The sequence below is a fragment of the Coregonus lavaretus genome (genome assembly GCF_964263955.1).
Source record: "Coregonus lavaretus genome assembly, chromosome: 25".
Taxonomy (NCBI): domain Eukaryota; kingdom Metazoa; phylum Chordata; class Actinopteri; order Salmoniformes; family Salmonidae; genus Coregonus; species Coregonus lavaretus.
In genome coordinates, this window is record NC_140012.1 from 2920961 (window position 1) to 2945545 (window position 24585).

The following is a 24585-nucleotide window of genomic DNA, read 5'->3' on the forward strand; positions in this document are numbered from 1 at the left end:
AGAGTCCATTCCCCGCAACTCAATATTAGGAAGGTGTTCCTAATGTTTGGTATACTCAGTGTATGTCCTCTTCTAAATCTAAAAGAAAAACAACCAATAGGCATATCAAAACTTTATTAAATCTTAACCAAAAATTATCTCCACAATTTTTCATATTAAAATCAGTTACTTATTCCATTCATCTGTGCAATCCAATCCATTCCATTTGTGTCTTCGTTTACAAATCCATCCCGTCACGATTACGTAGGTCTGGAAGAAATTTCAGTCAAAATTGAAAAAGTTAGATTAAATTACCTGAAAGGGGACTTCAATACAATTTATAGCCATTAGCAATGTGACATCAAAACACTTGCTCCACATCCTGACTTGCAGGACTACAATTCCATTTAGTCTGGAGGAGGACATACTAGTTAGCAATTTTAGTTCCAAATAATCTGTTTGAGAATCCAGATTTGTATTGGTTTACCTCTAAGGGTATGTCCACACTGAGACACATGAACACGGATTAAAATCGTATATATATATATGATGTACATCATTGTCCGTCATAGATTTATTGGGATTTCGTGTCCAAGTATTTCGGATGGAGCAAATGCTTTTTCAATGGGAGTCATCTGTTCCTGGATGAATGACAACGGAGATGATTGTCTGCCCCCCCCCCCCAACAAAAAAATTAAATAAAAATCACATAAACGGTCCGTCTTTTGATGGGTGCAACTTTTTGATGAACTCGTCTGAAAACAGTTGATTTGAGTTGTACTTTTGATGGACAAAAACTGACCGTTTTGTACGTCATATACAATTTCATCTGTGTTCATGTGTCTCAGTGTGGCTGTACCCTTACTCGAGTTGCATACAAAAGGCGTACACATTGTGGTTTTCGTTTGACAGACAATCATTTCCGTTGTCATTCATCCGGCAACGGATTACTTTCATTTAGGGCAGACCCCATTTAGTCGACTGGTCGATTGTTTGGTCGATAGTCTGTTGGTCGACCAATATTTTTTTTAGTAGAGCAGTTGCAAATATTTTTTACAAAATGTTACGCCACACGAGACACCCGCCTGATTCACGACTGTCTGAGTGGACTAATCCATTGCGGAGGCCTAGGGGATGTCACACCAGTATCACCAGTAGTACATTTATCGTTAATTCCCATAATTTCTCATCTACAATGTTTGTTTGGTTACGGTCATTTCTGTTAACGCATTCAATCATATTATTACAGTCTTACAGTTGTCATTGTAGGAGTGGACACACTGTTTAAGCCCAACCTAGGCTACATTTGTGAGAATCAAGTGTTTATTTCATTCCATTTACGAGTTGTCAATTTATTCATTGCCTTTTGTTTGGAGAGCTCCTGTCAATCTTGAGCAAGGACACGCACCTGATTACACATAGAACTAGGCCTAGGCTACCTGGCATGCGCACAAATGTAGGCTTATAAATGTGCCCATTTGGGGATGTGATACTATTTCTGATTGTCTTAACTCACCATTACTGTGGAGCTTCTCAAAGTAATTTTTTCTTTGCCTCAAACAGCAAGTAAAACGCAGTTTGTTTTTACATCCATTGAGAATGACAATAGTTCCTCAAAGTAACCTATTTGAAAAATCTTTCCAGCTCTCTCCCTTTCTATAACCAATCAGCATGAAAGGGGGGGGGGGGGGGGGAATATGTCATGCTCTGATCCAGTGGAAACGTCATAAAAAAGGCCTACATTCTTACTTTTTATCCATTGAGCAAATAGCCTTTGCGCAAATAGCCCACAGCTGTGTCTGTCTGGAGCTCACTGGCGCAGGAAACTGAGTGGCCAGAATATTTTATACAATGTTGCAAGTTTGCTAGAATGAGCTTCGGGCCTGACCAAGTTTAATAGTTGGTACAATGTTTAAAGTTCCTTGCAGACAGGCCATGCATAGCCAATTTGATTTATAGGATATTTATTTTTATCAGGATATTTTCTACCTGCAGGCTGCAATGTTTTTATTTGTTGGCTTTACGTAGGCTATTTTTACATAGTTGGCAAAGGCAATAGCAGTTACTTTTAGATTTGTATCATTTTCATTTAGATAGAATTTTGATTAACCACATGACATTGATTTTGAGATATGAAGACTATTATAAATTAAATTAAACTAGGGCTGATCATATTTAGTCGACTGGTCGATTGTTTGGTCAATAGGCTGTTGGTCGACCAAGATTTCTTTAGTGGAGCAGTCGCACATGTATTTATTTTTTCATGGTGCACAAGACACCTGTCTGATTCATGCCTGTCTCAGTGGACTAAACCATTGCGGAGGCCACAGGGATGGCACAGTCCATCACTCTAAGACATGTGATAATGAAATTGTATATGGTTATATTATTAACGCTAATAAATATAATATTATTTTATAACATGCGCTTTCTCCCGCGTTGGATATGGTCGCTGTCCGTGGTTCTGAAACAATCTTCAGCGCGCCGTAGAATTGGCGCCTTTCCCTATGTTGCTATGTGCATAATATCAAAATTAACCAGCATATTGGGATTGAGAACAATGCGGCGGAGACAGCAGCAGCAGAGACGAGGAAACAGCCCTTACCTTAAACCCTATTCGGACAGGATTAGTTTTACTGGGGGTGGTCGGGTAATGTAATTATGTGCACAAGCACAAAACACCATATCTGTAATTTTAGTCCCGTCTGAATCTGCCGCGTCAGTAATTTGAACATGGCAAGAGAGTAGCAATTCCAGCCAGAATAACCTACTGTTTTTTGGCGAACTCCAAGGTCCTCTGATAAAACTAGTCCCGTGTTTGACAGGTGTTGCTCACGATTTGAGCAAGAAAACAATAACGGATTCGATAAATTGAACAAAGTGCTACGCATAGCCTATATATGAAGGGCCTACATGTATCAACTTTCACAGTACTTTCACAATACTTTTGTTCATATGAATATTGCCAAATGAATCAGTAAAAAATATTGTTCCTATACAGTGAGGGAAAAAAGTATTTGATCCCCTGCTGATTTTGTACGTTTACCCACTGACAAAGAAATGATCAGTCTATAATTTTAATGGTAGGTTTATTTGAACAGTGAGAGACAGAATAACAACAACAAAAAACGCATGTCAAAAATTGTATAAATTGATTTGCATTTTAATGAGGGAAATAAGTATTTGACCCCCTCTCAAATCAGAATGATTTCTGGCTCCCAGGTGTCTTTTATACAGGTAACGAGCTGAGATTAGGAGCACACTCTTAAAGGGAGTGCTCCTAATCTCAGCTTGTTACCTGTATAAAAGACACCTGTCCACAGAAGCAATCAATCAATCAATCGATTCCAAACTCTCCACCATGGCCAAGACCAAAGATCTCTCCAAGGATGTCAGAGACAAGATTGTAGACCTATACAAGGCTGGAATGGGCTACAAAACCAAATGGAAGAAACACAAAAGAACTGTCAATCTCCCTCGGCCTGGGGCTGCATGCAAGATCTCACCTCGTGGAGTTGCAATGATCATGAGAACGGTGAGGAATCAGCCCAGAACTACACGGGAGGATCTTGTCAATGATCTCAAGGCAGCTGGGACCATAGTCACTAAGAAAACAATTGGTAACACACTACGCCGTGAAGGACTGAAATCCTGCAGCGCCCGCAAGGTCCCCCTGCTCAAGAAAGCACATTTACAGGCCCGTCTGAAGTTTGCCAATGAACATCTGGGTGAAAGTGTTGTGGTCAGATGAGACCAAAATCGAACTCTTTGGCATCAACTCAACTCGCCATGTTTGGAGGAGGAGGAATGCTGCCTATGACCCCAAGAACACCATCCCCACCGTCAAATATGGAGGTGGAAACATTATGCTTTGGGGGTGTTTTTCTGCTAAGGGGACAGGACAACTTCACCGCATCAAAGGGACGATGGACGGGGCCATGTACCGTCAAATCTTGGGTGAGAACCTCCTTCCCTCAGCAAGGGCATTGAAAATGGGTCGTGGATGGGTATTCCAGCATGACAATGACCCAAAACACACGGCCAAGGCAACAAAGGAGTGGCTCAAGAAGAAGCACATTAAGGTCCTGGAGTGGCCTAGCCAGTCTCCAGACCTTAATCCCATAGAAAATCTGTGGAGGGAGCTGAAGGTTCGAGTTGCCAAACGTCAGCCTCGAAACTTTAATGACTTGGAGAAGATCTGCAAAGAGGAGTGGAACAAAATCCCTCATGAGATGTGTGCAAACCTGGTGGCCAACTACAAGAAACATCTGACCTCTGTGATTGCCAAAAAGGGTTTTGCCACCAAGTATTAAGTCATGTTTTGCAGAGGGGTCAAATACTTATTTCCCTCATTAAAATTCAAATCAATTTATAACATTTTTGACATGTGTTTTTCTGGATGTTTTTGTTGTTATTCTGTCTCTCACTGTTCAAATAAACCTACCATTAAAATTATAGACCGATCATGTCTTTGTCAGTGGGCAAACAAAAATCAGCAGGGGATCAAATACTTTTTTCCCCTCACTGTATAATGTAACCCTTGCTGTTAATAGATCGCAAAGCAGCTGGCCTAAACGTTTGGAAATGATAAATTCACTTTTGCATCCATAGCCTTAAAACGCATCTCAAGTGCAAGTGCACTGTTTAGCTCACATCTGAAGGCTGGGGGGAATTTAGATCTGCAGAGAAGAATCTCCCCAAATACAGGTGTGCCAAGCTTGTAGCGTCATACCCAAGAAGACTCAAGGCTGTAATCACTGCCAAAGGTGCTTCAACAATGTACTGAGTAAAAGGGTCTGAATACATATGTAGATGTGATATTTCAAATAAAATTTGCTAAAAATTCAAAAAACCTAGTATTGCTTTATCATTATGGGGTATTGTGTGGGAAGCTGACGAGGAAAAAAACAATTGAATCCATTTCAGAATAAGGCTGTACTGTAACAAAATGTGGAAAAAGTCATGGGGTCTGAATACTTTGCGAATGCACTGTATATCAATCTAGAACAGGATTATCTATTTTGGATGCAATTTGAATGGAGTTGATGGAGACAGAGAGAGTGCTTGCGCGTGCACTGATTTAAAGCAACGATAATCGAGTGATGGCCTGTTTAAAACTCTTCCCATGATGAACTGTGCTCCATACTGAGATGGGCTGTCTGTCCCCACCCTGAGCGTTGATTCATCATGCTGAGGCCGTAGAGAAGCCATATTTAGACATTGCATATATCATTTAACAGTTCCATTTCACGCCATGCTGACCATATATGGCGGTAACCGGGCCATTCAACTTTTGGCAGTACCCCCCCCAAAAAAACATGACAGAAATGTTCAATTTGAATAATACCTGTTTGCAGTCTCTCATTTTCTTGACGACACGTCTCCAGTTCTTGCTGAAGTAGCACACAGTTTGCACACCCTGCATGAAAATCAAGAAGGATTGATCATTCTGTGACTACTTGACTAGTGGTTACAAAGTGCATTGATGTCTTTTTGGGAATAAACCTAGTCTTCCCATCTGTGGTTTAAGACAGGTAGAGTGACACTGAGGGACCAGTACCAACAGGGGACAAGCTAAAACCCAACAACCAATGTGTTTCAAATGAGCTCTTTCTCAATAAAAGTGCATGGAAAGTGAATATGGAAGGTGCGTCACATTTGCTAAATGTAAACAACTGGAGACACCACGTCATTTTTGGAGACATGTTATTGACACGGCTGCGCTACTGTATCTAGCAAAATAGTGTAGATGTGATTGCTAACTGTTAACCATTTTAGCTGATTAGCTAATCATCTTGGCTAACTGTGGGGAAAAACAATTTCACTTAGCTAACGTTAATTAGCCCCCGCAAATCTTTTGCTAGCCAACGTGACGCTATCATAAATGGCAAGGTGTCACCAGCAATGTTTACTTTTTGGTGTTCTATGATATCTCCATTTTCAGAACATTTTATTAAAAAAAAAATATGTCCTCTCCTCGTTTTCTTCCCTTCATCTGCACTGGATAAAAACAATATGGTGAAGGATCATAATTAGGCTGCTTTTCAACTGGTCAGTTCTTTCAGATCAGTGCTGATGGAGAGGTGAGGAGACAACAATTGACAAAGAGCCTTGCATGACACCACAGCCTATCCTGCTAGGGGACCTAAACTGGGACATGCTTAAACCACCTGATCAAGTCGTAAAGCAATGGGACTCCCTAAATCTTTCTCAGATTATTACCAATCTCACAAGGTATGACTCCAAACACCAAGAAAAGGCTACTCTCCTTGAAGTTATCCTCACAAATAATCCTGATAAGTATCAGTCTGGTGTTTTCTGTAATGACCTTAGTGATCACTGTTTTACAGCCTGTGTTCGTAATGGCTGCTCAGTTAAACAACCTGTCCTGATTTGTCATAGGCGCTTGCTAAAATGTTTTAATGAGCAAGCCTTCCTTCATGACCTAGCCTCTGTAAATTGGTATAGAATCAGCTTGATCCCCTCTGTTGAAGACGCTTGGACCTTTTTTGATATTTTCAGTGGTATTGTTAACAAACACAACCACATAAACCAAATGACAATTAAAAAACAGATTCAGCCCCTGGTTTGACCGTGTTCTGGCAGAGTTAATCCACCTCAAGAATTCCATTTGGCGAAAGGCTCGGCACATGCATACTCAGGCTGACTGGCTCTCGTTCAGGCAAATGAGAAATAAGTGCACTCAGGCTATCCGGAAGGCTAAAGTTAGTTACTTTATGGAGCAGTTCTCACTCTGTGGGTCTAACCCCAAGAAGTTCTGGAAAACGGTTAAAGACCTGGAGAACCCTCCTCCTCACAGCTGCCCATGGCCCTTAATGTTGATGTGGTTGTTACTGACAAGGAACGCATGGCTGAGCTCTTTAATCACCACTTCATTAAGTCAGGATTCCTATTTGACTCAGCCATGCCTCCTTGCCCGTCCAACATTTCCTCATCTTCCAGCCATTCTAATGGGTCTAGCCCCGATGCTCCTTCCTCTTTTTCCCCTGCCCCGCTACAAAGTTTCTCCCTGCAGGCGATCACTGAGTCTGAGGTGCTGAAGGAGCTCCTTAAACTTCACCCCAAAAAAACATCTGGGTCAGATGGTTTAGATCCTTTCTTCTTTAAGGTTGCAGCCCCTATCAGCGTCGAGCTTAGCTGACCTTTTTAACCTGTCTCTCCTCTCTGGGGGGGTTCCCATTGCTTGGAAGGCAGCCACGGTGCGTCCTTTATTTAAAGGGGGAGATCAAGCTGATCCTAACTGTTATAGGCCAATTTCTATTTTGCCCTGTTTATCAAAAGTGTTGGAAAAACTTGTCAATAATCAACTGACTGGCTTTCTTGATGTCTGTAGTATTCTCTCTGGTATGCTATCTGGTTTCCGCTCAGGTTATGGATGTGTCACTGCAATGTTTGCAGCACTGAAGGTCCCCAAGAACACATTGGCCTTCATCATTTTTAAATGGAAGAAGTTTTGAACCACCAAGAGCAGGCCACCCGGCCAAACTGAGCAATCGGGGGTGAAGGGCCCAATGGTCACTCTGACAAAGCTCCATAGTTCCTCTATTGAGATGGGAGAACCTTCCAGAAGAACAACCATTGCTGCAGCACTCCACCAATCAGCCCTTTATGGTAGAGTGGCCAGACGGAAGCCACTCAGTAAAAAGGCACATGACAGCGCGCTTGGAGTTTGCCAAAAGACACAAAGGACTCTGAGACCATGAGAAACAAGATTCTCTGGTCTGATGAAACCAAGATTGAACTATTTGGCCTGAATGCCAAGCGTCACGTCTGAAGGAAACCTGGCACCATCCCTACGGTGAAGCATGGTGGTGGCAGCAATATGCTGTAGGGATGTTTTTCAGCGGCAGGGACTGGGAGAATAGTCAGGATCGAGGGAAAGATGAACGGTGAAAAGTACAGAGAGAACCTTGATGAAAACCTTCTCCAGTGCTCAGGACCTCAGACTGGAGCGAAGGTTCACCTTCCAACAGGACAATGACCCTAAGCACATAGCCAAGACAACGCAGGAGTGGCTTCAGGACAAGTCTCTGAATGTCCTTGAATGGCCCAGCCAGAGCCCGGACTTGAACACAATCGAACATCTCTGGAGAGACCTGAAAATAGCTGTGCAGCGATGCTCCCCATCCAACCTGACAAGAGCTTGAGAGGATCTGCAGAGAAGAATGGGAGAAACTCCCCAAATACAGGTTTGCCAAGCTTGTAGCGTCATACCCAAGAAGACTCAAAGCTTTAAATTGCTGCTATAGGTGCTTCAACAAAGCTCTAAAAACCTGTTTTTGCTTTGGCATTATGGGGTATTTTGAGTAGATTGATGTGGAAAAAAACTATTTAATACATTTTAGAATAAGGCTGTATTGTAACAAAATGTGGAAAAAGTGAAGGGGTCCGAATACTTTCAGAATGCACTGTATATACACTTCCATTCATTTTTTCAACTGGTACCGGGGGACCATCAGAGAAGTCTTGTTTTGCTCTAGGACGCCCACAGGCCTCACATGTACGTGTTCGTGAGAGTCTCAACTTTCAACAAAGGGGTCATATTAGTGTGTAGCCCAAACTGTTTGGACGCTACAGACAGAAGTTGGCAGATCAGCTGTACAGACTTCAGACGAGTCCCAAGACGCTTGTGGGGTTGTAGAACAACATCGCATTCGTGAGGTATAGTATAGTTTTGTAGGCCAAACCGTTCGGACACTACAGACGATTTTGTGAGAAGACCTATTTTTTCGGGATGTCTCACGGTCTGACAAACACCGCTCTCGCTGTCAACCTTTCGCCGCAGATGCAGAATTGCGACATCGGCGGATGAGGTGGATTGAGACGCATCAATGCATAAAACAGATATCACTAGCTTAAACTGGCAGATCTTTTGTAATTTTTATTATGCTAATTTCATTTTAGCGGGGGAGGACAACTCTAGGGGTTAAACTCAAAATATGCTATTCTGTTTCTTTTAAATATTTTTTTTGTATCGTAATGTTTCTTAAGACCCATCTCAACAAAATAATGGATTTATTTGTGATAGTGTATATTACATGGATTTATTAGACTGTTTAAAATGTAGATGTTCCAAAGGCACGCATCGGCGGCCACTAGTACGTGCTGAGGCCCGGCGATGCTAGTGTTAAAAGCATTGGATTCGTGCAAGCATGGCTGGAGGGTGTTTCCGCCATATTTCTTTTGAATCCATGAGGGGGAGGAAAGAGAATTGGAATGTTGCCATGGTTCTCTGTTGTGTAGAGTAGAGCACTAACTCACCAGGGATCAGTTTCTTTGCTGGTACAGTCTTCAAGTTGGCTGCAGGCTTCTTAAAGCACCTAGCACCTCTAGCTGGCTCTGCGGAGCATGTTCGAGCCTCACTGCTAGTAGACAGAGATGGGCCATCTGAATGTATGGAAAGAGTCAAGATAGGAAATTCATTATCAAGTGTTTTCTTCTATTGCATACACATTGCCCCAGCTGTATCGAGTTCTAGCAATAGAGGAGGCTACAGTCTGGGGGTATAGACAACAGTCGGGGTTAGTGTGAAAACAAGTGCACATGTTAAAAGACAGCATACATTTTCTTGACGCTTGAGGCACTGTCCCCAAAGACATTGGTATGTCCCCACAGACACAAAATACAAGTCTGCAGTGCCACCTTGTAGTGACGAGAAACAAACGATGTGCATGAACATAATGTATGCAAGAAAAACAAATACATATCTAAATTGTGATTAGGGCTGGCACAACTACATACCTTATAACCAACAGTTATGGATGAAGACAGTCATAAAAATAAAAACCATCAAAACAGTTAAAAGATTTTGGTGTGTGTGTGTGGAAAGAACAGCTGCCTGAAGACTGGACGGCTGGGCATTCGTGGGGTTGAGTCAGTTTCTGCCGTAACATGGACTCTTAACAATATGATGAAACGTTGTTGCTCCTTGCTGAAACAAGCAAACATGTCTTCAGTTGCCTAGGCAACTCCCCCCACAATGCAGCAGCAGCACACATTGAAATAGAATGAATAGAATGGGATTGGAACCTCTAACACTGGCAATTTGTCTGGTAAACTCATGGGTACAATGGCTACCTGGTATTGTGATGCAATAATTTCCATGATAATGTAGAATGTTCATTCAAATGATGTTACCTCATGCAATGGAATGTATTTTTTGTAATGTCAGTTGAGTTGAATCAACAAATCACAGCACATATTTTACTTCCTGCTTTACTCCTATGGGTACACTCGCAATGGCCGCCAGTCCACCCATTATGCCACAATTGACTTGAATGGGGATGTCCGTTTTATTCATTCTATTTGAATGGCAGCACATGCAGTCAGAAACAAAGCAGAGGAGAGGAGAGGAGAAAGGGTGCATTTATTTTTAAAAATTGCTATACGAATGGTTATTACGGTGACCGCGATCATTTGGCTGGCCAATTACAGTCATTCAAAATTCCAGGACCGTCACAGCCCTACTTGTGATCACAGTTATTCCTTTACAAACATACACACACAATATAAACAATGCAAATCCATCTAGCTTTAATAATTACCCTGTTTTTTCCTCTTTGCTACTGGAAAAGCATCACTGCTGGTTGACAAGTGCTTCTGGCCTTGGTTGGGTGCTTGTAAACTCCTTCCATTTACACCTGTGATAAAATTGAAGATTAGTTAAACAAATTATGGAAAGTAATGACAGAAAACAACCTTGTCAGCGATTTGGCTGATATGGAAACGTTGGCAACAAATAACTGGGTTAAAACTTACAGGTGGAATATTCAAAAGTAATGAATGTACTGTTTAGGCTATGCAATTCAGACATGCATGATAGAAAAACAAAGCAGAATCCTTCCATTAACAGATCATATGGCAACTTACAGCACATTTGTAAAGTATTCAGACCCCTTGACTTTTTCCACAGTTACGTTAGTCTTATTCTAAAATTGATTAAATTGTTTTGTCCCCTCATCAATCTACACACAACACCCCATTATGACAAAGCAACAACAGGTTTTCAAAATGTTTGCAAATTTATAAAAATAAATAAACTGAAATATCACATTTACATAAGTATTCAGACCCTCTACTCAGTACTTTGTTGAAGCACATTTGGCAGCAATCATAGCCTCGAGTCTTCTTTGGTATGACGGTACAAGCTTGGCACACCTGTATTTGGGAGTTTCTCCTATTCTTCTCTGCAGATCGTCTCAAGCTCTGTCAGGTTGGATGGGGAGCATCGCTGCACAGCTATTTTCAGGTCTCTCCAGAGATGTTCAAGGCTGGGCTCTGGGTGGGCCACTCCTGCGTTGTCTTGGCTGTGTCCTTGTCCTATTGGAAGGTGAACCTTCGTCCCCAGTCTGAGGTCCTGAGCACTCTGGAGCAGGTTTTCATCAAGGATCTCTCTGTATTTTGCTTCGTTCATCTTTCCCTAGATCCTGACTAGTCTCCCAGTCCCTGACGCTGAAAATCACCCCCACAGCATGATGCTGCCACCACCATGCTTCACCGTAGGGATGGAGCCAGGTTTCCTCCAGACGTGACGCTTGGCATTTAGGCCAAAGAGTTGAATCTTGGATTCGTCATAGCAGAAAATCTTGTTTCTCATGGTCTGAGAGTCCTTTAGGTGCCTTTTGGCAAACTCCAAGCGGGCTGTCATGTGCCTTTACTAAGGAGTGGCTTCTGTCTGGCCACTCTACCATAAAGGCCTGATTGGTGGAGTGCTGCAGAGATGGTTGTCCTATTGGAAGATTCTCCCATCTCCACAGAGAAACTCTGGAGCTCTGTCAGAGTGACCATTGGGTTCTTGGTCACCTCCCTGACCAAGGCCCTTCTCCTCCGATTGCTCAGTTTGGCCAGGCGGCCAGCTCAAGGAAGAGTCTTGGTGGTCTAAACTTCTTCCATTTAAGAATGATGGAGGCCACTGTGTTCTTGGGGACCTTCAATGCTGCAGACATTTTTTTGTATCCTTCCCCAGATCTGTGTTTCGACACAATCCTGTCTTGGAGATCTAAGGACAATTCCTTCGACCTCATGGTTTGGTTTTTGTTCTGACATGCCCTGTCAACTGTGGGACCTTATATAGACAGGTGTGTGCCTTTCCAAATCATGTCCAATCAATTTAAATTTACCACAGGTGGACTCCAAGTTGTAGAAAAATCTCAAGGATGATCAATGGAAACAGGATGCACCTGAGCTCAATTTCAAGACTGATAGCAAAGGGTCTGAATACTTATTTAAATAAGGTATTTCAGTTTATTTTAAATAAATTAACCTGTTTTCGCTTTGTCATTATGTATTGTGTTGTGTGTACGTTGAAAAATAAATTAATCAATTTTAGAATAAGGCTGTAATGCAACAAAATATGGAAAAAGTCAAGGGGTCTGAATACTTTCCGAATGCAGTATACATGAAGCTATGGGATCAAGCTCTTTCATACAATGCTGTACATACCTGCAGAGAGGCTGGGGTTTTCAGTGGAGCGTGTTGCCATAGCTCTTACTGCAGGAGTCCTGAGGCTTGGTATGGATCTCTGAGTGCCAGAGAATTGAGGTTTCCTCAGGCCAGTGCTTGTCAGCTTGGATGCTATAAATTCAACAGTAAATTAGAGGCAACGACTGAGGGAATCAAAACGAATTGTATTTCTCACATGCTTCGTAAACAACAGGTGTAGACTAACAGTTTAATGCTTACTTACAGGCCCTTCCTAACAATGCAGAGAGAAAGAAAATAGAAAACGTATATAAAAGTAAAACATGTAATAATAAAGTAATAATAAATACACAATGAGTAACAATAACTTGGCTATGGTGCCCCGTGAAGAAGTGACACTGGGAAAAAGTGACACTGGAAGAAGTGACACTGCAGTTATGCTGAAACATCTGTCTATACATACTATCCCTGATGCAGTGAAAATATTATAATACAGTGCATTCAGAAAGTATTCAGACCCCTTCCCTATTTCCACATTTTGTTACGTTACAGCCTTGTAAAAAATACCTTATTTACATAAGTATTCAGACCCTTTGCTCTGAGACTCGAAATTGAGATCGGGATGCATCCTGTTTCCATTGAGCATCCATGAGATGTTTCTACAACTTGATTGGAGTACAGCTGTGGTAAATTCAATTGATTGGACATGATTTGGAAAGGCACACACCTGTCGATATAAGGTCCCACAGTTGACAGGGCAAGTCAGAGCAAAAACCAAGAAATGAGCTCGAAGGAATTGTCCGTAGAGCTCTGAGACAGGATTGTGTCGAGGCACAGATCTGGGGAAGGGTACCAAAACATTTCTGCAGCATTTAAGGTCCCCAAGAACACAGTGGCCTCCATCATTCTTAAATGGAAGAAGTATGGAACCACTAAGACTCTTCGTAGTGCTGGCCGCCCGGCCAAACTGAGCAATCGGGGGAGAAGGGCCTTGGTCAGGGAGGTGACCAAGAACTCGATGGTCACTCTGACAGAGCTCCCGAGTTCCTCTGTGGAGATGGGAGAACCTTCCAGAAGGCCTACCATCTCTGCAGAACTCCACCAAATCAGGCCTTTATGGTAGAGTGGCCAGACGGAAGCCACTCAGTAAAAGGCACATGAAAGCGCGCTTGGAGTTTGCCAAAAGGCACCTAAAGGACTCTGACCATGAGAAACAAGATTCTCTGGTCTGATGAAACCAAGATTGAACTATTTGGCCTGAATGCCAAGCGTCACGTCTGGAGGAAACCTGGCACCATCCCTACGGTGAAGCATGGTGGTGGCAGCATCATGCTGTGGGGATGTTTTTCAGCGGCATGGACTGGGAGACTAGCCAGGATCTAGGGAAAGATGAATGGAGCAAAGTACAGAGATCCTTGTTGAAAACCTGCTCCAGAGCGCTCAAGACCTCAGACTGGGGCAAAGGTTCACCTTCCAATAGGACAATGACCCTAAGCACACAGCCAAGACAACGCAGGAGTGGCCCAGCCAGAGCCCAGCCTTGAACATCTCTGGAGAGACCTGAAAATAGCTGTGCAGCGATGCTCCCCATCCAACCTGACAGAGCTTGAGAGGATCTGCAGAGAAGAATGGGAGAAACTCCCCAAATACAGGTGTGCCAAGCTTGTAGCGTCATACCCAAGAAGACTCAAAGCTGTAATCGCTGCTAAAGGTGCTTCAACAAAGTACTGAGAAAAGGGTCTGAATACTTGTGTAAATGTGATTTCATTATTTAATTTTTTTAACAAACATTTCTAAAAACCTGTTTTTGCTTGTGTGTGGGGGGAAAAAACAATTTAGTACATTTTAGAATAAGGCTGTAACGTAACAAAACGTTGAAAAAGTCAAGGGGTCTGAATACTTTCCGAATGCACTGTGTGTGTGTATATATATATTTAAATTAAGTGAGCTTTATGCGGAACCTTTCCATTTTTGCTAATCTAGATTCTTCGGTTTTACACACCAACCAAACTTTTTTGGAAGAGCGTGATGGTCTACCAAAAGACGTCAATCTTAATTGTATCTCTTGATTCTTCGCATAATTTCCTCCCCAAGAACATTTTCATCAAATGCGTTTGAGAAGGAGGCGAGGAGAGAGGATTTAAGGAATGCGGGAAGTATGATTGAGATTCCCTTTAGGCTCAGTACTCTAAAATGGCTTCTTCTCCTTATCTCCTTTTCTTTGTGAACACAGGGGTAAAAGGAAAAGATACGTTTCCACTATATTGCCTTCCCCTGCCATGTCCTGCCAGATCAGAAATCTGCAGAGGATAGGATACGATGAAAGGTTTAAACTTTGAGACAGAGCCATACATACCCGACAGATTCAAAGGAACTGGAACAGCTGCTCACCTGGAATTGTGCTACGCCTACTACTGGAAGTATTATCTGTTGAGGCCTAGGAGAGAAATGGAGGAAAAAACATTGACTGAATAGCTTTGTACAGTCTGTTGATTCAATGTTGCATCTCTTAACTAAATACAGTGGATGGATTGATAGAGGATCATCTCAAACTGATAAATATCGCCTTAATATTCATTTAAAAAATACATTAATATAATATCCTGTTGAGATGTAACCACACTTAGCACTCCCAATAGCCTACCTGCTGAGAAACAGTGACTGCAGCATGTCCCGAGGCATCTGCTAGTGTTTTGCGTCTGGTGCTGGGTATGGCAGAGGAGGATGGCTTCGAGGGGGCTAAAGCCACAGGGGCTGGCTTGGTCTTTGGCAGGCCAGTCAGCGACGGAAGCTGGGACACAGATCTCGGTGGGGGTAGCAGTGATTTGGGATTGGAGGTGACACTCTGGGGCTGAAGGAACGTCTTCCTATTAGTGACAAGTTTAGAGATAGCTGGTGGTTTGGCTGGTTTTGGCAGGAAGCCCGGAGATAACCTTTTCCGCACATCCGAGGGTCTCTCTGGTTTCCTAAAAGCCTTAGACGTAACCATGGGAGTGGATGTGACCAGCAAGTTGGGATCTAACTCAAGGGTGTTGTCAAAGGTGAAGGTGTCACTTATTTTGTTCTCCAAATCAACACTTTGATTACAAAGACTGTCAGAGCACCGATCTCTCCCAGACGGGCCTGGTTGGGATTGTACCGTGTGTTCACTGACATCGACTTCAGAGCTTTTTGTTGGTTCGGGGTCAGTTTGAAAATTGTTGCTCAGAGGGTGTGCATTGCCAACACTGGTCACTTGCTCAGTAGTTGCATTGAGCTTCAAACAAGGGTCAGTTTGAAAAGTATTGTTCAGAGGTTGTGTGGTACCATCACAGGTCTCTTGCTCAGTGGTTGCATTGAACTTCATAAGAGGGCAAGCTTCAAAAGTAACATTCAGGGGCCTACTGATCTCCACAGACTCCAGCGCAGTAGTTGTGACATTGGGCTCGGTAAGGACCATAGTGGAGTTGGTCCCAGTTTTGGGCTCCAGTGTTGGTTCAACCAGAAGTTCAAAGGTGCCATTGTTAGAGTTCACCATCTTGTCATCACACTCCGAGTCAAACAAAGCACCAGACGTTGACGAGGACAATGGCACTGTACAGGACGCAGGCACCTCACCATCAGGGCAAATTACATGGGTGACATTAGCATCTGTGAGACAGTAAGAGGCAACACTTGAATTTTGGACAACAGCAGACACAAGAACCTTGGTAGTCAGGTTCTGTACCTTATGTTCTAAGGAATGCAGACTTTCTTTGTTGCCCTCTAATGCAGATACGTCATGTGTGCCCTCCAGGGAAGCTCTGGAACAGCTAGAGCCATTGATTGATATAGTCTCCCTGAGAGCGTTTGGTGCAGGACTTCCCTGCAAACTGAGACTAAAATTAGAGCCCCTTTGCAAATCTTTATGTCCATCCTCTGGTGTATTGAAACTCTCTTCCATAGAAACACGAGTCCCTGGAGGTGTGTGTGACAAGTCCATTGTTGTGCTGCCAACGGTGGGCTCCACCACAGGCAAAACGCAGGAGTCTATAGTGTCCTCAAAGAAACTTTCTCCAGTGCAGTTTGGTAAAGTTTCATCTTGAATCATCCAGGTCTTTGAGGCATGCATGGGACTCAAAATTGGGGAGTAGGACTTCTGCCCGTTGAATCCCAGATGGATGTGTTTTAAAATAGGGGTGAGCATGGTTCTTGGGTTAGAGGACCACCGCTTGGCTCTGGGCTCCCCACTGATACCACTGTGCTGTGTTAGATGAATGGGGGTAGATGAATGACAGCTGTCTGAAAGAGGTGAAGTTTCTCCACTTATAACACTAGAGTCTGGCAGAGTCTCCATATGGAGCGACATACAGGGGCCATCTGTATTTGGCCCGGGGGCACTCATGGTGGATGGTGGTGGACAATTCAGTTGATCTGTCTGACTGGTCATCTCTTGGCTGCTTTCAGACTGAATGAATGGGAACTTCCCTGCAAACTGGTTGCTTAATTTAGCATCAATAGGCCTGACGTTGGTGGAATGGGACTGATTGACGCTGCTGGTGTCTCTTAGGGGACTTCTTTGCTCCACAGAGCCAGGGGGCAGATTCCGTGCTTTCTGCTTCAAAGCAGGATCATGTGTGTGATCCCAGAGATCTTTGGCAGTGAGGTTCAGATTCTCCTTGTCAGTGGCCTGTAGGGATGAAATTGAAATTCCCATAGTCAAATCAATGTACAAACAAAATTAGATAAGCCTAACAGGCAATGGCAGCGGCTATGACTAGGTAAAATAACTGAATATTTGAGTTCAACGATAATATAGGATAGGCCCAATTTGGAACAACAGGGCCTAAATGTAGGGTCTATAGGGATAATTCATCACGAAATCAGAAAAAAATACCTAGATTTTTTTCCTCTCACAACAATGAATCCACAGAATGGCCATTTGGGGGAAGGATTGTTGACATATGACATTTATATCTAAAAGCATATTTTTGAAATAATCCCTTAAAACGCTATAAATGTTTCATCTGTAGGTGTCATATGAAGCTTCAGCGCTTGCTCTGTAATAAGAGTAGCATTTTGTTTTCATCACTTGCCCTCATGGGCTGAGGATCAAAGATGCCGGCTAGGCAAATGTTTGAACACCCCCTCTCCTGGGGGCCAGTTCTTTGACCGGTTGTAAATTCCTTGCGGAAACTTTATTTTCCGTGCCATGCAGTATTGGGAGAGGGAATTTCCCTTTGGAACAAAGAAAGTCTACCCGCCAAGACTCCAACATCCAAAAGTGGATAATGAAACAATATTCCTACTTAAATGAATGTGGGAAATGGTCGGTGGGGACTTAAAGAACAATCATGTCAAATCCGTTACTACGTTGTGATGTCAATAAAGACGGTGGAACAACATAACTGCATCTCTGGGGGTGTACACTTCTCAGTTGCATCTAATTGTATAAAATGAATGATTAAGTATAATAATACTTTTGTGAAGATAACAATGTGATTTTAGCATTCTAGATGAGATGACTGTTTCCATATTGATTTGTTCTCAGTCAGTGGCCACGCCCAGATGAGCACAAACATGATGAAACGCCCCTTTTTCTACTCAAGTATAAAACCCCTCGTGACGAAATTCACCTCAGACCAAGCAGATTACTGTGTTAGCCGGATGTTGCAAATGGTTGACACTCTACAGACCAGCAGACGTGAAGCGTGAGCTAAACGTTACAAAGCGGTGAAACTCTGAAACTCTCAACCTTTACACGAGGTGAAGAAGAAGACAATTCACTAGACCTTAGCATTACCAGTCTGCAGCTGGCATGTATAGTCGTATAGAGAACTTTCACTAAAGACACGAGTTGGGAAGGACAATCCCTCTCCGACAACCGCTGGTACATCTGAAGTACCTATTCTAACAGATCAACAGGGTACGCTGTAGTATCCATTCTAACCACCACTACCACCAAAAACTCTACCAAGGACATTGGGATCTCTGGTGGGCAAACCAGAGTCCTACATCATCAACTCAACTATCGAGGAAAGTCAACTAATCCCATTGAGCGGGTGCTAAGTATTTGTATTTCCGTGAGCGTAGTTTACAAAAGTAACAACAATAGTTTGAATCTCTGTCTCTCCCTTCCAAGCATTCATGCTATTGTTAGTCCAGTCCACTAGGGACCTGTTTTCATTCTATTACGTTAGTAATCAATAACATGTGTGTTTGTATTTGTTATTATTTAGTTAGTAAATAATGAAGCCAATGTGTGTATTTCTGATTCATCAATAAGGTTAGGGTTCTTGCAGGTTCAAGGATTATGCGACGTTCAGAATGAGACTTATAAGATGTAATTATTTAATAAGTGACTTATCGATGTACACTGCTCAAAAAAATTAAGGGAACACTAAAATAACACATCCTAGATCTGAATGAATGAAATAATCTTATTAAATACTTTTTTCTTTACATAGTTGAATGTGCTGACAACAAAATCACACAAAAATGATCAATGGAAATCAAATGTATCAACCCATGGAGGTCTGGATTTGGAGTCACCCTCAAAATTAAAGTGGAAAACCACACTACAGGCTGATCCAACTTTTGATGTAATGTCCTTAAAACAAGTCAAAATGAGGCTCAGTAGTGTGTGTGTGGCCTCCACGTGCCTGTATGACCTCCCTACAACGCCTGGGCATACTCCTGATGAGGTGGCGGATGGTCTCCTGAGGGATCTCCTCCCAGACCTGGACTAAAGCATCTGCCAACTCCTGGACAGTCTGTCGTGCAACGTGGCATTGGTGGATGGAGCGAGACATGATGTCCTAGATGTGCTCAATTGGATTCAGGTCTGGGGAACGGGCGGTCCATAGCATCAATGCCTTCCTCTTGCAGGAACTGCTGACACACTCCAGCCACATGAGGTCTAGCATTGTCTTGCATTAGCAGGAACCCAGGGCCAACCGCACCAGTATATGGTCTCACAAGGGGTCTGAGGATCTCATCTCGGTACCTAATGGCAGTCAGGCTACCTCTGGCGAGCACATGGAAATGCCAAAGAAATGCCCCCATTAGGTACCGAGATGAGATCCTCAGACCCCTTGTGAGACCATATGCTGGTGCGGTTGGCCCTGGGTTCCTGCTAATGCAAGACAATGCTAGACCTCATGTGGCTGGAGTGTGTCAGCAGGCCCCCAAAGAAATGCCACCCCACACCATGACTGACCCACCGCCAAACCGGTCATGCTGGAGGATGTTGCAGGCAGCAGAACGTTCTCCACGGCGTCTCCAGACTCTGTTACGTCTGTCACGTGCTCAGTGTGAACCTGCTTTCATCTGTGAAGAGCACAGGGCGCCAGTGGCGAATTTGCCAATCTTGGTGTTCTCTGGCAAATGTCGGGCCCTCATAGAGTCTGTTTCTGACCATTTGAGCAGACACATGCACATTTGTGGCCTGCTGGAGGTCATTTTGCAGGGCTCTGGCAGCGCTCCTCCAGCTCCTCCTTGCACAAAGGCGGAGGTAGCAGTCCTGCTGCTGGGTTGTTGCCCTCCTACGGCCTCCTCCACGTCTCCTGATGTACTGGCCTGTCTCCTGGTAGCGCCTCCATGCTCTGGACACTACGCTGACAGACACAGCAAACCTTCTTGCCACAGCTCGCATTGATGTGCCATCCTGGATGAGCTGCACTACCTGAGCCACTTGTGTGGGTTGTAGACTCCGTCTCATGCTACCACTAGAGTGAAAGCACCGCCAGCATTCAAAAGTGACCAAAACATCAGCCAGGAAGCATAGGAACTGAGAAGTGGTCTGTGGTCACCACCTGCAGAACCACTCCTTTATTGGGGGTGTCTTGCTAATTGCCTATAATTTCCACCTGTTGTCTATTCCATTTGCACAACAGCATGTGAAATGTATTGTCAATCAGTGTTGCTTCCTAAGTGGACAGTTTGATTTCACAGAAGTGTGATTGACTTGGAGTTACATTGTGTTGTTTAAGTGTTCCCTTTATTTTTTTGAGCAGTGTATAACACATATTTAATTTGGGAGATGGTAACTCGTTAGACAACTTCTTCCGTGGTGCCCCAAATTCCTAATGAGTTAATTGTTACATTATTAATTTAAAATCGAGTGACAATTAAACATAGTTAGTTGATTCGATAAATAACAGTCATACATTCAAGTAAGTCACGACAAAGTGAATGCTGCCACCACAACTTTGACAGCGCTGCCATTGAGATTAGAACAACATTAAAAGGTAAGAAACAGTATAAAATGTGTTTATATGTTCGTAATTATAATATACTGAACAAAAATAAACAACATGTAAAGTGTTGGTCCCATGTCTCATGAGCTGAAAAGATCCCAGAAATTTTCCATACGCACAAAAAGCTTATTTCTTTAAATGTGTTTTACATCCCTGATAGTGAGCATTTCTCCTTTGCCAAGGTAATCCATCCACCTGACAGGTGTGGCATATCAAGAAGCTGATTAAACAGCATGATCATTAAAACAGGTGCACCTTGTGCTGGGGACAATAAATGGCCACTAAAATTTGCCACAGATGTCTCGAGTTTTGAGGGAGCGTGCAATTGGAATGTTAACTGCAGGAATGTCCACCAGAGCTGTTGCCAGAGAATTTAATGTTAATTTCTCTACCATAAGCCGCCTCCAACATCGTTTTAGAGAATTTGGCAGTACGTCCAACCGACCTCACCAACCGCAGACCAAGTGTACTCACGCCAGTCCAGGAGCTCCACATCCGGCTTCTTCATCTGTTGGATGGTCTGAGACCAGCCAACCGGACAGCTGATGAAACTGTGGGTTTGCACATCCGAAGAATTTCTGCACACACGGTCAGACACCGTCTCAGGGAAGCTCATCTGCGTGCTTGTCGCCCTCACCAGGGTCTTGACCTGACTGCAGGTTGGCGTTGTAACCGACTTCTGTAGGCAAATGCTCACCTTCGATGGCCACTAGCACGTTGGAGAAGTGTGTGCTCTTCACAGATGAATACCAGTTTCAAATGTATCGGGCAGATGGCAGACAGTGTGTATGGTGTCATGTGGGCGAGCGGTTTGCTGATGTCAATGTAGTGAACAGAGTGCCCCATGGTGGCGGTGGAGTTATGGTATGGGCAGGCATAAGCTACGGACAATGAACACAATTGAATTTTATCGATGGCAATTTGAATGCACAGAGATACCGTGACAAGATCCTGAGGCCCATTGTTGTGCCATTCATCCGCCGCCATCACCTCATGTTTCAGCATGATAAGGATCTGTACACAATTCTTGGAAGCTGAAAATGTCCCAGTTCTTCCATGGCCTGTATACTCAGACATGTCACCCATTGAGCATGTTTCGGATGCTCTGGTTCGACAGCATGTTCCAGTTCACGCCAATATCCAGCAACTTTGCACAGCCATTGAAGAGGAGTGGGACATCATTCCACAGGCCACAATCAACAGTCTGATCAACTCTATGCGAAGGAGATGCGTCACGCTAAATGAGGCAAATGGCGGTCACACCAGATACGGACTGGTTCTCTGATCCCCATCCCTACCTTTTTTTAAAGGTATCTGTGACCAACAGATGCATATCTGTAACGTTATTCCCAGTTATGTGAAATCCATAGATTAAGGCCTATTGCCCAGCCATTCCCTTCCCTGGACGACGCTGGGCCAATTGTGCGCCGCCCCATGGGTCTCCCGGTCGCGGCCGGCTACGACAGAGCCTGGATTCAAACCAGTATCTCTAGAGGCACAGCTCGCACTGCGATGCAGTGCCTTAGACCACTGCGCCACTCGGGAGAACATAATAATAATAATAAGCCATTTTGCAGACGCTTTTATCCAAAGCGACTTACAGTCATGTGTGCATACATTTTTACGTATGGGTGGTCCCGGGGATCGAACCCACTACCCTGGCGTTACAAGCGCCATGCTCTACCAATTGAGTGGTCCTCTGTAGCTCAGCTGGTAGAGCACGGCGCTTGTAACGCCAAGGTAGTGGGTTCGATCCCCGGGACCACCCATACACAACAATGTATGCACGCATGACTGTAAGTCGCTTTGGATAAAAGCGTCTGCTAAATGGCATATTATTATTAGCTACAGAGGACCCCGACTATTTATTTTGCTGGGTCGCCTTTCACCCCTGGTCTTCACCCAGTGGCTCAGATTGTCACTGGTAATTTGCCTCCCTTGCATGCTTTTAATTTTTTCCCATTCTGACTCTTATTGTATTAGGCTATAGGCCTACTGGAATGTATGTACAGAAGAAATTCAAGTTGTACAAGACAATTTTTGTTATTATATGCCTTATTCTTATATTTTGTAATTCCAATAAAATGTTAATGACAATATCACGGCAATGAATGTGGTATATAATATATAAATGTAACTTGCACATTGTTTTCCATAAAAGTTTCGATTTATTCATATTATGTTACTCGTGTAGGTCTTTCCTTTTCATATGTAGGCTAAGACTAAATGACATTTGTTCTATGTTTTGGTGCATGTGCTTAATATACTATCCAGATAAGAAAGTGTCTGATAACGGAACATTCCATTGAATTCTAGAAAAATACCACCTTGCACTAAAAAGGCTGTAGCCCAACTCATTCACAGTAAAACATATTAATATTCTGATTTCAGACTTTCAAGCCTTACAAAATAAGGAGGATTCTATATGCTCTAGGTTTTTTTCTATCTTCACTAGGAAAATGTTTGTAAATGGCAGTTATTTGGGCAAAAAGTGTTGATTTTCATAGAAGATACACATTTTCACATGACTGATTACCATTTGATTGATGTGGTGCTATTGTATGTCATATCATTTGAAAGGGCTGTTTCTCAGATTTCAAAATGTTTCATGTGTTCATATATGGTTTGACACAAGCAAATTACGTTCACTAATGCACGCAGAATTCATGTTCTTTCAGACAGTTAAGTTTTGTGATTCAGCCATTTTTGGGAAATCCTGCCGATTATGCAATAATGCCAATATGGCGATTTACAGTAATAGTTAGCTAGTGTTCGAAAGCCTAGTGTTTCAAATCCCTCTGAAAGGGAGGCCTGGGCAAGGCCAAAGTGTCACAAATATTCCAACTAAAACTAATTATTTCTCAATTAGCTATGCTTTAAGATACAAATGTCAAATATATGCCAACAGTCCTTCCTCCAATGGACCATTTTATTGATTAGATTTCGTTAAGAATCACTTGTATCCTGCCTACCTCACCAATGTTTTCCCTGGTTTCCATATTCCTTGGTTACATCGTATTAACTTTAGCAAAACTAGCTAGCCAACTATAGCCTAGCTTAAACTAGTTTACAAAAGTGAGAAAGAATTGAGAAATTCATTGTAACGATAAAGTCAAACCAATCAATACAGCAAGCTAGAAAACAGTGAAAAAGCACGCCACACATATAAACAGGGGTGTATTCATTACGGAAACCGTTTACCGATTAAGTTGACTACATTCAAATGGGTGAAGCTCATGCTAATACTTCCTTACGGCCTCGAGAAGACTCAGTCTCTAGGGTCCCTCCCCGTTTAATTAACGTTTTGTAACCTAATCAGCGTAATGAATACACCCCTGGGTTAGTTATTAGCTAGTATCTTTGCCACAACTAGTTAACTGTGTTGTGTAGTTAGCTACCTAACGTCAGAGCCTTTGGCTCTGGCTAACATAAGATGGCTTGCTAACGTTAGCAACAGTATAGCTAACACAAAAATGAAACGTTTTAACCAACTTACCATCGTCTTAGCTAGTGCAAGTTTTGCCAACGAAAGTACCTAGGGTTTTTGATTAAGTAGCTAGGGAAAAATACAAACTGGTAAGTTAGTTAGCTAGTAAGCAAACGAACTCGTAGCACAGACTTGCAACGTGGCTAACCGGCTGAGAATCAAAAATATCACTTATGTTCTCATTGGACAGGACAGGACCATTCCAACCTATCCGGGAAGTAGAACTGATTTTTTTTTTTTGTAACAGCTGGCAATATTTGTTTTCGAATTCCGCCTACAAAATAAAAGCCCGCGGTAAAAACAAAGTGCTATGTGATCTCATTGATAGGATATCATCAATATATTTTATACGTTTCTATATTTATGGTAATCTTGCTGACACCAGCCTCACTACGTCATTGACTTGAGAGTCAGGAACGGCTGCTCTGATGTGTTGCACGAAGCCAGAGAGTAAGCGAGGCT

General features: G+C 43.0%; 1 protein-coding gene across 3 annotated transcripts; it reads right to left on the bottom strand.

The window, feature by feature from the left end:
- Positions 1-98: 98 nt before the first annotated feature.
- LOC311100608 (uncharacterized protein) lies at positions 99-24298 on the bottom strand. Of its 3 annotated transcripts, none has more exons than XM_084141535.1 (8): positions 24133-24298; positions 15065-17068; positions 14812-14857; positions 12442-12573; positions 10545-10640; positions 9262-9387; positions 5327-5398; positions 99-249 (listed from the first exon to the last, which is right to left on the bottom strand). In XM_084141535.1, exons 1-8 carry the CDS (start codon positions 24133-24135, stop codon positions 218-220), a joined length of 2511 nt encoding a protein of 836 aa, XP_083997661.1. In that variant the 5' UTR covers positions 24136-24298; the 3' UTR covers positions 99-217. The 3 variants fall into 3 exon arrangements, with proteins under 3 accessions (XP_083997661.1, XP_083997660.1, XP_083997662.1); XM_084141534.1 differs by lacking the exon at positions 24133-24298 and adding an exon at positions 23609-23690; XM_084141536.1 differs by lacking the exon at positions 12442-12573.
- Between the last annotated feature and the right edge of the window lie 287 nt (positions 24299-24585).